At 32.4% G+C, this 13,629-nt stretch overlaps 1 protein-coding gene across 1 annotated transcript; it reads right to left on the reverse strand.

Annotated features, from left to right (window-relative positions):
- Nucleotides 1-1,556: 1,556 nt before the first annotated feature.
- LOC128164868 (uncharacterized) lies at nucleotides 1,557-12,164 on the reverse strand. The gene is made up of 4 exons (XM_052828922.1): nucleotides 12,149-12,164; nucleotides 7,455-7,529; nucleotides 5,569-5,643; nucleotides 1,557-2,346 (listed from the first exon to the last, which is right to left on the reverse strand). The coding sequence occupies exons 1-4, from the start codon at nucleotides 12,162-12,164 to the stop codon at nucleotides 1,598-1,600; spliced, it is 915 nt and encodes a 304-aa protein (XP_052684882.1). The 3' UTR covers nucleotides 1,557-1,597.
- Nucleotides 12,165-13,629: the final 1,465 nt, after the last annotated feature.

The following is a 13,629-nucleotide window of genomic DNA, read 5'->3' on the forward strand; positions in this document are numbered from 1 at the left end:
AAAATTACATATTTTAGTATGGGACTATAGAAAATGAACATTTTTCATAACTCAGTTGTTTTCGAGTACCGTCACTTTAGCTTCATTATTTTTAGTGCAAACACAATTTCCAGATATCTTGTGCATTAGGATATCTTCATTTTGTTACGAGAAACATAATTTTACAATTTTTTTTATATTTCTATTGACACAAATTGGCAAATTTAACTCATATTTCATAAAAGTCAATGAAAAATGAATCCCAATTTTGGCCCCTAATCAGCTTATTTCATGCCATATCTCAAATTTTACATTATAGATCCATACTTTTTGTTTTATTTTCTTAAATTTTAAGATTTTTCTGACAAGTTTATCATAATTTGAGAAAAAGTTTGAGACTTTTAAATAATTTCATCACATATTGAATTGTTAATGGATAAAAATAGCGTTTTATCAGTGCAAAAAGGTCAAACTATCAATTAGATGAAGAAATTAAAACATTTTTCTTTATGATAATTTTTATTTTATTTATTTTAAGCTATGTGTGTAGATTTTGCCAGTGTAATGAAGAATAATGACCGCCGTAGAATAATGACTCATATAATGAAACTTATCTGTACTCTGTCCCAATGCAATAAAGTTTGTTTTTTTTTATTGGCAATACGAATTACAAATTAAAGAATACATGTTGTATATAAACAAAAACACCATAATATAGACAGAATATAAACATACAATATACTACAAGTAAGTAAAAGGATATTTGAAAAATAGCATCACATTTCCCACGATATTATAATAATAATTTGTGTCTTTTCTTTAAACATTGGTGTACTTATTTTCTTGTACCATTTCTGTGTATCTAAATAGAAACTATATGTTACAATGTATTACCGGACAGTATCAATAAAAATTAATGTAAAATTGTGATGATTTTTATTGAATAATGATTTCAATATAAAAGCATCGCACAGCAAGAAAACACGCCAAAAGTATATCATCCAGAAAAAGCAGCTAGCTTATCACCGAGAATTTCCTTTTAGTGTTTGGAATTGTTACCTGATTAATTATACTCAGTATACTGCTGGATCATAAATTACACATGTACATTTATTTCAATCTACATTGCTAGCACAGGCACCTGTCGTTCTATATCTATATATTCATTAATGTATTTATTACTTATACATTATTTGTTATGAAAAAAATACATAACGTCCAGTACATTTATATTGAGCAACTGATTTGAAGCGTGTCTATCGTGCATACACAGGTGTAGGTGTATGTAGGTGGGCCCTTGTGGACCATTCGCCAGATCCTGTGGGTTTTTTTTCTTCCATATACAACAAGATTATTGGCCAAACGAACATGATATACTGTATAAAAATCAACTTTGATGCAACTCAAATAATTGACTGTGAACCAAAGCGTCCGGGGTTTTTTTAGAATTCATATTTTGAAATTTATTAGGATTACACTGAACATATTGTAGACTGTGAAATAGTCTTTAATTTTTTTTATATTACATTGTATATACAAACTAGTATTCATAAATGTAATATTACAGGGTGGTGCAGAGCAGACCTACGGTCTAGATAGTTGTCGTTGATTCTCTATTTTAAATATGTATATTTAGAAGTTCTCTCAGTAGACCCTTTCCCAAATTAGTAATAATATTGTTAGCATGACCCAAGTATCTTTCCCGCACTTCGCTAAGAGTCAAGTTTTCATCTCTAGCAGTATTCTGCATTAATCTATAGATTTTCTGAAATTCCTCGTTGGTGTATATCTCTCCATTATTTGTTTCAATGAGATTGGTTACAACAGAGATGAGTCTATCTATCTGTTTATTATTTTCAGTTCCTTTAAGATTGTTATCTATCCCTACGTATCGATTTTCACATTTTGATAGCCAGCATTTAAGACGTTTATCAGCAGTTTTTAGCTGTTCTTCTAAATCCGTATTTTCGAATTCATCAATATGTGTAAAAACAAATACGACACATTTCCAACAATTTTCTCCAAACCACTTTGTAAAACGATCAAGAAAAGTCTGGTTGTCTTCGGTAAAGGCTGTGGCTTTCTGAACGATGAGTATTGCTTGAAGACCTGGGGCGGCGTTGATTAAACATTTCCTGTATTCCTTTGGCACGAATTCCTCATCCGTATCAAATGACAAACCCGGTGTGTCGAAATAAACTAATGATTTTTCTTGCCTTTTGCATGTTATTATAGCTGCCTTTTTTGTAACCGATGCAAGAGCACTTTCTGTAATTTGCACATATTTGCCTGAAATTGAGTTTGCAAGAGAACTTTTTCCAACTCCTGTCAAACCAGCTATCATCATACGATACTCGCCTTCGTCATCTGTAATATTACAAAACAGGCATGCCAATAGAAATTTATACATATGAACAGGTTTAAAAAAAAATTAATCTGAGAACTACTTGTAATTTGTCGGGTTTTTTTTTCTGATATCAAATTTGTGTTCTTGAGTGGTGTTAATTACAATCATAGACTTCTATTTACATCTACCAAGTATTTATTCTTCTGTTTCTTACGGAAACTTATAGTTTATTAATTCATAGCTCTATAGAAACAGCCAGACTGAAATCTACACGCCCCATTTATCGATTGGTTGAAATCTACAGCGGCTGAAACTGACAAAAAACTGAAAGGACTGAAATGACACGCCCTGTTTATCGATTAGTCGAAACTTACAGCTACCTAAGAAAAATCATGGACGGCACGTCATGATGATGTAATACTCAAAGTCTCACAGGAGACAATTTGGCTGTTTCTTTCAGCTAACGTACTCACTAGTAGTTACATTAACAGTAATTTAGTGAATTTTACTAACTTTTCATAATCAATTATTTATTAGTTAAAAAAAATTTAAACAATAAAAATGCTTTTTTCTGGTGATTCATTCGGGTACTGAAGTACGTAGCGATCATTACGAAAAAATTCACATAACCCGCTAACGCGGGTCCTGTATTTCTTCTGCAATGTCGCTACCTTTATATTCCCAATGAATCATTAAAGAAAGCATTTTATTGTTTAAATTAACCCTTTAAATTTTGAGACCCTGAAGAACTGAACATTTCTTCGAGTATGTAAAATACTCTGGATAAGGGTTTGATACATTTGAATAATAAAATGCTTTTTTTTTTTGGTGATTCACGCGGGATATGACGGCGGCGACATTGAGGAAAAAAATATATAACCCGCATTAGCGCTAATGTGGGTCATGTGGGTTTTTTCTTCAATGATCGCTACCTTCAGAACCCACAAGATTCATCAAAGGAGGTATTTTATTGTTTATATCTACATCTTTCTTTTAACAAATTTAATTCAAATAAATTGAGTGTAAAAGTAAGTACAATTCATTCAATTACTGTTAATGTACAGTACATCAGTAAGTTAGCTAAAAGAAACAGACAAATCAACTCCTATAGGAATTTGAGTTTGAGTCCTGTCTGTTATTTTGTTATGCTTTATTTTTTTTCCCTACGTTCAAATATCAGTCAACTTGAATTTGAGTATCTAAACCGCTTGATGTTAAATCATGTAGATCGAAGAATTTTCCGTAACGTTATGCTGTTCAGTGTTTGTTTCTACTTTTACTTTTGTTTCAATGTTAAGCTACGCGCGCGCTGATTGGTCGATCAATAGCTAGCCGCCAATTTTCACATTCGATGCTGCCATGTTGTCTGCCATCACCGAGATTGTAAAATGAATGAAAATAAGGGAATAAGGCTGTGCACAAGGTAAAAGAAACATTGTCAATGAAGTGTTTACTTTTGGAAAATCCACGGCTAAGCAGAGGACGAATATAAGTGAATGAATCGAGTCTCAACACCTAAGGCCACTGCATGCACCATCTGCATGATCATGAGAACGTTTTTGAAAAAGTAAGTGAAGTAATGAAAATATATTCGTTGAATGGCAGTTTAAACAGTTATTGGAATGTAAAACGAAAGACTGTGATCTTTAACAATGAGTTTAACAGTATAATGCCGTCCCTATGACAATGCGGGGTGTCGAATCAAGCAAACTGCTCATTATTGACATCGCTGTGATGCATGAACAAATAATTTAAATTTGAAATTTATTTAAACAACGCCAATTTAGGAAATTATCATTACATAGTGTATAAGTACATTTTATATGATTTACATTTTTATTACTTAAAATAAAAGAATTCATGTTCTAATCACATAGTCAGAGTTAGAGTAGGCCTAGTGCAAATTTGTAGCTTTATATAGATTAATAGATTGAGTAAGTATATGATAGGCTAACTTGATTTTCTTAGAAACTGCTTTAAATTTGAAAACAATTGTGCTTATATAAATTCCATTTATCTTCCCAATAAGTGTCTGCCCTGGTGACTGGGTTACACAGACCTAAAGAAAACCATGCATGAACAACTAACTCACTGATTTTATGATCAAATGATGCAACCAAAAAAAAGTGAAGACAGAATTTGTGTAAGACTTACGTGGAAAAGCATATAAACAACAGTGCTAAAGAGTGAAGTCTGGCCATCCCATTTGGGCATTATTGTGATATTCGGCTATTTGTGTGATATTGTTTATGTGTGAAATTAAATCGGAGAGCACGTACAGGAGACTGTCATAAAAAAGACATCGAGAATGCCTTAAAGAATCCGTGATTAATTGTAACATGACCAGTGACCGTGCAGGGCTTAATTCTGAACTATTTGGTTTGAACTTCGCTCATTGTGAACTTTTGTACACGTCCATCTGTGCATGCATGTTGTGATCAAACTGCATTCAAATTATCGATCTGCAGCAACAAATCATCACCTATCGCTTGAGTACTATTTGTCAAATTTCATTATGGTTTGTTCATCATTTTTGTGGGTTTTTTTTAAATTTATAAAATGTGTAAAATTTAAAGTTAATTAATTGTGTCCTTTATCTCTAATATTGCTGCAACTGTTTAAGTTAAACATCTTTGTTAATCACCAGTAGAAGTTATTTATTAATTGATTGAAAAGCATAGTACATGTATTAGTAACTTATTATTAATGTTTATAATTTGTTTTTCTTATGTTGTAATATCTTAAAGTTGCTATGTTTATCTGTAAGCTTGCAGCAAATTTGCCGCAAACAGTTTGCCGGAAGCTAATTTGCATACGAATTCTGAACTTGCTGCAAAATTGCCGCAAACAGTTTGCCAGAAGCTAATTTGCATACGAATTCTTAACTTGCGGCAAATTTACCTCAAACAGTTTCCCAGAAGCTAATTTGCATACGAATTCTGAACTTACTGCAACTTTGCCGCAAACAGTTTGCCAGAAACTAATTTGCATACGAATTCTGAACTTATCGCAAATTTGCAGCAAACTCTCTGCATATTTGCGGCAACTATTTGCCAGAGGCCTTATATTTTGGTAAGGGTAAGTTTACACCCTTTCAAAGCCTGATTAACATTGTCCAATCTGTTGCAGCAACTCTCTCTCTCTGGATTACAATAACAAGATACCTTTCACTATTCAAGAAAATGGTCAAATAGTTTTTTACTCTACGTCTTGACGTCATCACTTTTTTGAAGTGTGAATACCTTCTAAATCTTCTTTTTGGACGTCTTTGGGATCATCGGAGCTGGCTGTAACTACACTTTGGGCCATGGAATTTCCTATAATGACAAATTGTATATTTGTCTTTTTAAAACCATCAAGATTTATTTGTGAATGTGAAAGATCAGTCCTCAGTGATTATATCAAATTTATCCATGATAACTGTGGTGTTGGTAGTCTGCTAGCGAAAGATAAAAGCAAAACCAATTCGAAAAAGTTTGCAAGAAAACTTTTCCCAACTCCTGTCGAACCAGCTATCATCATACGATACTCGCCTTCGTCATCTGTAATATTATAAAACAGGCATTCCAATAGAAATTTATACATATGAACGGGTTTTTAAAAAAAATTAATCTGAGAACTACTAGTAATTTGTCGGGGTTTTTTTTCTGATATCAAATTTGTGTTCTTGAGTGGTGTTAATTACAATCATAGACTTCTATTTACATCTACCAAGTATTTATTCTTCTATTACTTACGGAAACTTATAGTTTATTCATAGCTCTATAGAAACAGCCAGACTGAAATCTACACGCCCCATTTATCGATTGGTTGAAATCTACAGCGGCTGAAACTGACAAAAAACTGACAGGACTGAAATGACACGCCCTGTTTATCGATTGGTCGAAACTTACAGCTACCTAAGAAAAATCATGGACGGCACGTCATGATGATGTAATACTCAAAGTCTCACAGGAGACAATTTGGCTGTTTCTTTCAGCTAACGTACTTACTAGTATTTACATTAACAGTAATTTAGTGAATTTTACTAACTTTTCATAATCAATTATTAATTAGTTAAAAAAGATGATAATTTAAACAATAAAAATGCTTTTTTTTTGGTGATTCATTCGGGTAATGAAGGTAGCGATCATTACGAAAAAATTCACATAAGCCGCTAACGCGGGTCCTGTATTTCTTCTTCAATGTCGCTACCTTCATATTCTCAATGAATCATTAAAGAAAGCATTTTATTGTTTAAATTAACCCTTTAAATTTTGAGACCCTGAAGAACTGAACATTTCTTCGAGTATGTATTTTAATACTCTGGTTAAGGGTTTGATACATTTGAACAATAAAATGCTTTTTTGGTGATTCACGCGGGATATGACGGCGGGGACATTGAGGAAAAAATATATAACCCGCATTAGCGCTAATGTGGGTCATGTGGTTTTTTTTCTTCAATGATCGCTACCTTTAGAACCCACATGATTCATCAAAGGAGGTATTTTATTGTTTATATTTACATCTTTCTTTTTACAAATTTAATTCAAATAAATTGATTGTAAAAAGTAAGCACAATTCATTCAATTACTGTTAATGTACATCAGTACGTTAGCTAAAAGAAACAGACAAATCAACTCCTATAGGAATTTGAGTCTGACATCATCATGATTCTTTCCGTGCAGTCCGTGATTTTTCTTAGGTCGCTGTACGTTTCGACTAATCGATAAACGGGCGTGTAGATTTCAGTCTTGCTGTTTCAATAGATTTATGAATTTCCGTAAGAAATAGAGGGAATTATACTATAGATGGCTATAGATGGAAATATATTCTCATAAATTGACAGCTATGTATGCGTCAGTAATACAAAGTTTTTAGAATGATTATTTTACATATTGTCACAAACCAGTAGTCGGGGGGGGGGGGGGGGTAGGAAATTTTACTTGTCTTTGCTTGTCAAGATTTCAGGTAAGTTTACACCCATTCAAAGCCTGATTAACATTGTCCAATCTGTTGCAGCAACTCTCTCTCTCTCTCTCTCTCTCTCTGGATTACAATAACAAGATACCTTTCACTATTCAAGAAAATGGTCAAATAGTTTTTTACTCTACGTCTTGACATCATTACTTTTTTGAAGTGTGAATACCTTCTAAATCTTCTTTCTGAATGTCTTTGGGATCACAGGAGCTGGCTGTAACTACACTTCGGGCCATGGATTTTCCTATAATAACAAATTGTATATTTGTCTTTTTAAAACCATTAAAATTTATTTGTGAATGTGAAAGATCAATCCTCAGTGATTATATCAAATTTATCCATGATAACTGTGGTGTTGGTAGTCTGCTAACGAAAGATAAAAGCAAAACCAAGGCAAAAAAGTTCATTTTTTATTTTAGTCCGGTGAGATAATTTGAAGTATAAAATTAAAAAAAAAATTGTCACAAATATATAGTAAAAATAGAGCTAAGGAAAGAAATAAGGAGTATTATAGAATTATAGAATTTAAAACAATTAAAACTAAGGTCTAAGGCCCAGTGGGCGAATGTGTTAGATAAGTTTACTAAATACTTTTTGAATTTAGGAAAAACAAACAAGAGTCAAACACAATAAAAGATTTGTTAGATGAAAACGGTGAATTTAAAAATATGCTGACTTTCTTTAGATGTGCAATCACAGGGGCATCGTATCCGCTCTACACTCTATGACATATATATATATATATATATATATATATAATTTATATATATGTCATAGAGTGTAGAGCGGATACGATGCTCCTGTGGTGCAATACAGTTTTTATTTCAATTTGTATGCATGTGTGACTATCAAATGTGAAAGTAAAACTCAGTTGTTGTCATTTCCATTTCTTTAATATTTAAGATTTTTGAATTTATAAAAGAGCTTCTGGAGCCAAAATAAATGTCCAGAAGTCTGAAATTATGTGCAATTATCTGAAAGATTAATGGACGATGAAAGAAAATTAATGTCACAGAAACAAATATTTTGAAAATTCTTGGAGTTTATTTTGGTAAAACAAAAAAGAGTTGAGCAAGAAGTATTTGCAATGTCTACCTTTCTTTTATATTGAAATGTTTAGTGCATGGTTTGCTATAAAGGATAAAATTGATTACAATGAAAAAAAAAACGAAGTATTTAATTACTGCTTGTCTTCTTATTCAAAATTTGTTGATAAGAACAAAACATTGGTGTGGGTATATTTTATAAATGCTGGTATTACACATACCAGAGACATTGCGTATGAAATAATACCAGAGTTTTTGCCTGAATCTTGTATAGTAAAAGTGATACATTAATAGTATTTAGAAATTAAAGTAAAATCCATAAAAGAAGATAACGCAACATTCTTCTCTGTTATACAAGAAGAGTGGAAAAATATTGTTCGAAATTCTGTTCATGTAAAAAAAGTATTGCTTACAAATTTCTTGTTATGTGTAGAAAATAACAAATATAGGTTTTTTCATTTACAGTAAAGATTTTGCTAGAATATTTGGATTTTTATGGCCAAAAATACAATTTTTTAGACTCTAAGGTAGATCTGATGGGAAACTGGTTTACCATCCATTCTCCTTAATTGCTTGATATTATCTCGTTATAAACTGTCTTACCATTTTTATCCAAATAACATTTAATATGGCCACTGGGATCCCAATTGTCAGAATCATCTGTATACAAAATATAAATAAATAAATCATAATCATTGGAATTCAAACACACAAACAATTATAATATTATGAAAATGACAAATTAACATCATTGAAAACTGACTTGTTTTTTCTAGTATATTCTTTATATACATTTATTTGATTCTAAAATAGTTGATGGTTCCTTTCGAATGCACTAATCAATGATCAATTTACATTTTATAAAAGGTGTTGAATTAAACCTTCAGTTAGCCGAGCATTTTAGTAGTTAGAGTACGTATTAATTATATCCGGTCTAAACTCTCAATAAAATGTCAAACACGAACTGTAGACGCATATAAAAGTTAAATTGAATCGATGTGTTTAAATCCGAACTGCAAGAAGCATAAAGAAAATATAAAGTTTATAGGAATAACCTACAGCGTAACATTAAAACGTTAAGAAGTTCGGGAATAATTGAAACTCTTGAAAGATTAAAGGAGTAACGAATTTAATGATATTAATCAGGTAGATATTTATGATTATTTTTAAACTGTTATAGCGAACGCACACGATAAAGATAGCAAACTAGAATATTCTTCCCTCAATGATCCGTGTGAAAATAACAAATCGCCGGGACCAGGTACTATTGTTAATGAATGTATGAAATCATATATCAATATCATGATGCCATTATATCTAAAGCTTTTTATTTTAGTATTTAATACTGGTATTCTTCCGGAAACTTGGCTGATGGGAAATATAAAACCAAAACATACGAAAAAGGTAGTTATGTTGACCTACAAATTATCGTCTAATTAATCTGTTGTCTTGAAAAGGATTTTACTTCTGTATTGTGTAGAAGGTTAGCTGCCTATGCTGATAATGTTCATCTTATCAGGAAAAATCACAAAATCATTCTACTATTGAAATTATGTTTGTTCTTTACCCCCTGATTAAACTGTCTTTACTGAAGAAAAAGAAACTTCTTCGTGCCTTCATTGATTTTTAAGCTCTATTCGACAAATTGTGGACAGAAGGATTATAAATCAAAGTACTGAAGAACTGACGGAAGTTGATTTTGTCGATGTTTATTTATTTTAAAATCAATTATATGTTATTTTGCATGACAAGTACATGTAGTTTCCAATTCATGAAGTTGAATTACACACATTTTTATATATGAATTTTTGGACTTTTTCGACAAGAATGTCGAGAAACCTCCATATGAATCATGTTAAATAATATTTAAAGATAAAATTAATTCAATCAAACTATGTATCAGTAATAAAAATATTATCGAAAATTGTATGGTTCCAAGCAATATTGAACTCTAGTCTCGTTCAACCAAACGCTCGGTTGACATCGTAAATCTCCGACAAGGATTTACGGAGACAGCCGAGCGTCGAGTTGAACGAGACTTTATTGAACTCTGGCGTAGGAACACATACGACTACAAAAAATATTTAAATTGTTCGTACCATTTAAAATCTGACAATTTTCAAGGTATTTATAAATAAGTTCCCTTGAAAAACAATGCTTTAGCATACATGTACATTACATCGAATTTATCAATTATTTTCAAGAACTAAGTCTTGTCAGCAGCAATGATTTGTGCTGAGGTCCAAACACTGTTTCACTTTCGGTTTGTCTGAGTAACTGCATAGGATTAAAATCAACTCCCAAAAATACTAGTTAGATATCAAATTAATTTTAAAGTTTAAAGGTCCACCCAATACATGAGATAGTTTTGATTTGCCATTTTTAAAGACCGATATTATTTTTAAATAAAACATAACAGAAGACAAAATCGATAAATTATATAAACCACCTGTTACTTAAATGCTATCGGACACCAAGTACTACGCTCAATTTTACATAAAGTTGTTTTTAACCGGGTTTTCCAACGGAAAAATCCGGTTATTAAAATGGTGAAAATGGCGGGCGGGCGGGCGGGCGGCTGCCAAAAGGGTACCCTCATTGTACGGATAACTCCTCCTATAGTTCTCAATATAGGAAGTTGTTCTTTTGCAGATCAATTGTACATATATCAGAGGTGTGCATATTGTTTGGATTTTGAATTCTGATATTTATCGAAAAAATACCAGCTTTTGAACTTAGTCATTTTTTGGCAAAATATTTCATATAGGGTACCCTCATTGTACGGATAACTCCTCCAACAGTTCTCAAGATAGGAAGTTGTTCTTTTGCAGATCAATTATACTTATATTAGAGGTGTGCATATTGCTAGGAGTTTGATTTCTGATAATTTATCAAAAAAATACCAGCTTTTGAACTTAGTCATTTTTTGGCAAAATATTGCATAAAGGGTACCCTCATTGTACAGATAACTTCTCCTACAGTTCTCAAGATAGGAAGTTGTTCTTTTGCAGATCAATTGTACATATATCAGAGGTGTGCATATTGCTAGGATTTTGATTTCTGATTATTTATGAAAAAAAACTAGCTTTTGAACTTACTCATTTTTTGGCAAAATGTTGCATATAGGGTACTCCATTTCACTGGATACGGGTTGACATGGATTATGGATACAGTTCACATTATAGAAAACCCGGTTTGCTGTCACATTGACAGCTTTTCACTTGTATAATGTTTGACGAGGTATCTATCTTGAGACCTGATCACACTTCAAAATGACACCCCAATCATATTCTAAAAGATCATTTGGCTACTGCAAAAAATGTTGACGTTTTTTAAACAAGATTTTTTGTAAAAAAAAAAAAAAAAAAAACACAAAAAAACGTCATTTTTCATCCACCAAATGACTCCCAGGACAAAATTGAAATTTCTGAAACCTTATTGCGCATCTATAGGACACCCTAAAACATATTCCAAGAGATGACTTGTCTTTTGTTGAAAATGTAGGAGGAGTTCGAGGAAGAAGGATTTTTGTTAAAAAAACGTCATTTTTTACCAATTATTTGACCCCCAGGACTAACAGAGAATTCTTGAAACCTTTTTACAAAACAACATGGCACCACAAATCAAACTCCAAGAGTTCAGTTTGCTGATTTATAAGATGTAAGAGCAGTTTGAGAAAGTAAACCGTGACAGACGGACGGAAAGACGGACGGACGCAACAGGGTAACAACAATATACCCGAACTTTCTTTAGAAAGTGCGGGTATAACCAGTTTTACGATTTGATAATATATTTATATTACATGCATAGTACTTACTTCCACTAGACGCCATGGTGTTGTTAACCTTTTAAAACTACAAATGACTAATTTTTGTTATCACTTCAAAAATAAATTAGAATTTTGCTATCGAAAACAACTTACAGTACAGAAACGTGATTATCCGACAGCTTATATGTACTTTGCACATCTGTTTAAACTGCGATTTTTTATCTGCACATCTGCGCATTGGCCAGCAGTATCTATATGTACTTTGCATGTCTGCTTGAACTCTTGTGGTTTTTTGTATTTATTTGAAATGTGACCTTGAATGAAATAGATATTATCTGCATTGTAAAGGTTTACTGTGAGGCAAGAGTGTACAATATGGAGGACTCGGGCTCATGTTTTTGTTTTATATGAAAATAACATTTTTGAATATGATACTAGTATTTCAATTCCAAACTACAATGTAAATGCTGTCATTAGACAGTAATACCCACACCAAGTGTTTGCCCCTAAATAACACTGTTTTGTACCAGTTTAATTAAAAATGAACGCCACATGCAGGCTCCGATAAAACAATTAAAAGTTATAATTTTCATAACTGAAGAATGAGATCCCTTCCCATATGATAATACACATGAGCAGCACTTTATGTGCAATTTGGGGTTGAACTGTTTGCAGTGAATTTTCAGTTAATCAATAATCTTAACATTTTATGTCATAGAAAGTATAATGGTCTATATAATTATTACAAACAAAATTAAAACTTAAATTAAGCCCCCTCCCCGTGGCGGTTGCCGGTTTTAGATTTGCTTCTGTGTGCTTACATGAACATCATCGTGTGCACATATTTAGATAAGGGGTGGGAGTGAGGGGTCCAGACCAAAGGCCCCCTCCGCATAAAAATTCATTTATATCAATTGTAAAATTACCAAAAATACACCTTGGACCCCAATGCTCTTACAGACATGTAAACGCTCTAACCCACTGCGCTTCAATGTTAGGTAACATTATTTGGGGGGTAAATATTTAATCAATATTTGATATACTTTATTCTTTATCTCAATAGGAAGTATACATCACAATATGCAGGTGTCCTGCACCACCTTAAACCTGTTATTTACCTAATAAAATAGTGCAAGTGGATTTGAAGAATAGGTCATAAAATACATGCATGTTACAAATGACTGATCTCTGTCTGAAGTTACGTACACAACACAAGTCTGCAGGTCTCATTAGCGGGTACTAGTTTTACCCAGCTCTTCGATTAGATGGGTTCACGTGTATAGATACATGTCTGTGTTTTCCATATACAGAAAAGGATTAGTTAAGATCAGCTAAAGGAATTCATTTTTGTGTTTTTAACCGGGTTTTCCAACGGAAAAATCCGGTTATTAAAATGGTGAAAATGGCGGGCGGGTTGGCGGGCGTCTGCAAAAAGGGTACCCTCATTGTACGGATAACTCCTCCTACAGTTTTCAAGAAAGGAAGTTGTTCTTTTGCAGATCAATTGTATATATATCAGAGGTGTGCAT

The sequence above is a fragment of the Crassostrea angulata genome, chromosome 10, assembly GCF_025612915.1.
Source record: "Crassostrea angulata isolate pt1a10 chromosome 10, ASM2561291v2, whole genome shotgun sequence".
NCBI lineage: Eukaryota > Metazoa > Mollusca > Bivalvia > Ostreida > Ostreidae > Magallana > Magallana angulata.